General features: G+C 51.2%; 1 protein-coding gene across 1 annotated transcript in view; it reads right to left on the bottom strand.

Annotated features, from left to right (window-relative positions):
- TAB1 (TGF-beta activated kinase 1/MAP3K7 binding protein 1) overlaps positions 1-3,348 on the bottom strand; it is a gene marked incomplete at its 5' end in the record, with an annotated part of 7,853 nt that extends 4,505 nt beyond the window's left edge. The window contains 5 exons of the mRNA XM_010153679.1: positions 882-995; positions 1,470-1,608; positions 2,176-2,262; positions 2,879-3,032; positions 3,212-3,348. Coding sequence (XP_010151981.1) covers positions 882-995; positions 1,470-1,608; positions 2,176-2,262; positions 2,879-3,032; positions 3,212-3,348 — 631 coding nt within the window. The remainder of the gene's footprint in view (positions 1-881; positions 996-1,469; positions 1,609-2,175; positions 2,263-2,878; positions 3,033-3,211) is intronic.
- Between the last annotated feature and the right edge of the window lie 217 nt (positions 3,349-3,565).

Below are 3,565 nucleotides of genomic sequence, written 5' to 3'. Positions count from 1 at the left end.
CCCTGGATTCTTGTATTCAGTCATCATTTTCATAACTGCTTACTGTGGGAGTACGAGAAAAAGAGGAAATGGAAGAGAGAATAAACCAAGTCCCAGCAGCAGAAAATCACCACATCACCAAGCCTCACCAGGTAAGAATATCTCTACCAGGCGAGCCTAAGAGAGAACGCCAAGTTAGAGCTGCCTAAACGAACGCACAGAACGCGAGCATCCCAGAATAATTCGGTACTAGCAATCACACAAGTGGTCTGGGCTAGTCCTAGACCAAGGAAGAAAACATGTCAAACACCGTATAGCAAAAGGGAAATTGCCTGAAGCAAAATGTCAGCATCAAGAGTTCAATAGTTACTGATGCGCGAGCAGTGCTCGGCCCGGCTCTGTCTGGAGCGCGGAGCGCACCTGCCGCTTTCCGCAGTGGCTCGTACAAAGGCCTACCGAAACGCGCCATCCCGGGGGTGCGGCATCACGCAGAGCTTAACCCAGCGTAACTGCGGTTTGCCTCCAAAGGAGCAGGCATGTGCTGTCCACCCTCCGGCTGCGTGCTCCTACTCCTGCCTTCCTATCGACTCCAGCAATCGCACAGCCGGAGGGCAAATCAATGCCAGTCTGGCAGTTGGACATAAAACTAGCTCTCAAAACTTGGGAAAGAAAAAAAAAAAAGGTAGATTTCTGCTGGTTCAGCGAGCTGAACTTACTCGCTCCGTAGCCCCAAAATAGCTCGATATGCAAAAAAAGGCGGCACTGAACTCATCACCTGAGGTGACAGTAAGCTGCTTTTTGTGGTCATATATTGTTTTCCAGTGGTTTGAGTCATTCCCGATACCCCAGATAAAGAGAGACATGCGATGTTCCCAGATAAGAACACGAAACCCAACACTCACCCAGCTGGGAGAAGCGAAAAAGTTCATCCTCGTTCTCTGTGGTATGGTCCACGTTGAGCTGAGTCACCTGCAGCCCATCCACCGTGGACTTGCACAACAGCGCCCGATTGGTACCTGCAGTGGGAGCAGCGAGATGAGGCACCAGATAGCTCTGCCGTTAAGAGGGAGAACACATCCAAATGGAAAAGGAACAGGAGAGGGGAGTAAAGACAGAAAAGAAGAGAAAGGCTCATGTACTGTCTCATCATGATCTCCAAAAAGTAGCCTTGCTAGCAGCAGCGTAGGCCTGCTGGGCAGCTCTTCACCCGGGCCTGAGCCGGTACCTCACAAGCAAGCTCTCCATCTCCCAGTGACCCTGAGCAATGGCCTCTCAACCCATTTTCCCTCTGCTCTTTGGTCAGACACATTGCATCAGCCAACACCTGCACAGACCAGGCTGATTTCAAGTGCTCCTGTAAATAACAAACATACCACTCCCTGGCCAGAGACCCAAGAAACTGTCCCCCACATTCAAATTTCTTTCATTTCCTAGAACCGCAGCCATCCTCGGAAAGGCCTAGACCGAGCTGCTGACAAAAAACAACTCACCCACATTGGCAATATAGAGCTTGTTGTTGAGAACAACAGCTACGATAGCCATGGCTCCTCCAGAGATCTCCTGCTCTACAACCTTCAACCTCTCCACAATCTTCTGGTACTGAGGAGGCAGCTGGTGGTGAGGGACACCCTGGAACCCAAAACAAGGGGAAAGCTTACACACACAGTCCGCAACACAGAAACCACAGCTGGAATCAGAGCTCTGTAGGGAGGGGACTCGTCTTGGCACGTCTTAGCCTCATGCCAAGACGGTGCAGGACATAAACTTATTTGTTTAACCCCAACAAATGACATGGCTCTGATAAGGTTCTGGAGACAACAGTCCAGTTCACCTAAAGAACCAAATCCTTGTCTGCCCAGAAGCCATGCAAACTTGAGGCCTTGCCTCTCACCTGCACCCCATAGCTTTGACCTGGAAGAGCCACATGTAGAGGTTGAAATCTCTCTCCATGGTATGTTCAGTTCCTTACTAAGATAAGCTGTGATGGGTCTAAGTAGTGCCAGTATGGAGGGTAGGAACTCTGGGAAAGGGACCAAGATGCTTGCTTCACTTCGCACAGGCTCCGAGAAAAGAGCCAGAGAGAAATAATTTTCCATTACAGCCTCCCTGGGCCAGGGTAACTAATACACCCAAGCTTCATCCAGCCATCTGGAAGGCGGGACCTCCAGCAGTCTCTGTTCTTAAGGCTACGTTTACCTCTGGTAGCTGGGACTGCAGGCTGGCCTTCTCTGCCAAGGCATCATCGATGGACTCCAGGAAACTTCTTTCCACCACATCAAAAGCCTAAAAAAGGCCATAAAGAGAAACTAAGCTCTTATCCAATGCCTACAGACCTTTGAGGCTACCCACCCTCACCTCCCTAAGGCTGGCTCATAAGGGCGGATGATCACCGTACGTACAGACATTCAAGGATCACTACATCATGATTATTTCAGTGCAACTAATTAACAGCTCGTAAAAACAATCTGCAACAACTCAAAACGGGAGACAAAACCATAAAAATTACATTCACAGCAACGTCAGAGACCTATGTGCTTTTGTGTGTGATGGTAAGAAGTTGCCTGCCACTCAAGAAAGCACACTCACAAATCCATCTCCCTACTCATTAGCTTCCCCCTTTCACTCATCTCCTCCAGAGGCTGACTTGTTCCTACGTGTCCAGTGAGGATGAGCTGCAGCTTCCTGGAGAGCGCTCGGCACTCTGCTGCCAGAGCTGGGGGACAGATGGGGATAAGGCGGGAGTGAAACAAAGCACTAGAGCTGCTCCGGATGAGTGCAACTGCAGCCACTGGCAGATGTTTCCAACCCCTACAGAAACCAGATGCTGCTCTCCTGGTGACAAAAAGAGGAGGTGGGGAGCGCGAGAAGCAGGAGCCGTTCCCAGCCGCAGCTTCTTTACCTGCAGCAGAACGCGACGCACATCAGCGTCGCTGTGATCTGCATGAAGCTGGCCCAGCAGCAATTCCGCAGAGAGCCTCTGACCCACAAAGTTGGTGACCCGGTTGCCATCATAGCCATTGAAGACACCATAGAGGTAGCAGTTGTTCTCACTCCTGTCAGAAGGCAGAAGCAGAGAGGTCTGTGAGAGAGAGAGATGTAACAAGTTCCTCCAGACACCTTCTGTAGGCTCGGGCCCCACCCTCTTCCCCTGAGTCTTGTGTGACAAACTAAACACCACTTCTACCTGCCCTGGTGCCTGCAGGAACCTGTATCCCACGTGCAACCCACTTACCTGAATTTTAACCAATTATCTTCCAAGGGGTGACCCTCTGTCCCCTTGCCATCTGCACTGTAGGAACGGTTTGGAGCTGAGCCCACCCCAGAGAGATGGCAGGATGGTAAGTCGTCTGTCCAACTGGGCTGCTGTTCCTGGAAAACGGAAAGAGGAAAGGACCACGTAAACCCCAACCGGCCTGAAGTGAGAATCCTGGGCCAGTAGAGGTTACAAGTCCATCCCCAGCCCCTCCTCAGCCCTTCTCCCTTTGCTAACAGGGTAGCACACCACCCCAGCCAACAACTCCACATTCCCTGCTGCAGGACTGGATCACTTACCACTTCCTTTCCCTCTGAAGCTGAGCTCTGGCTG

This window comes from Eurypyga helias, unplaced genomic scaffold (genome assembly GCF_000690775.1).
Source record: "Eurypyga helias isolate BGI_N326 unplaced genomic scaffold, ASM69077v1 scaffold30436, whole genome shotgun sequence".
Taxonomy (NCBI): Eukaryota; Metazoa; Chordata; class Aves; order Eurypygiformes; family Eurypygidae; genus Eurypyga; species Eurypyga helias.
The sequence above is the reverse complement of the archived record's forward strand: the minus strand, read 5'-3'. Positions and strand labels throughout refer to the sequence as shown.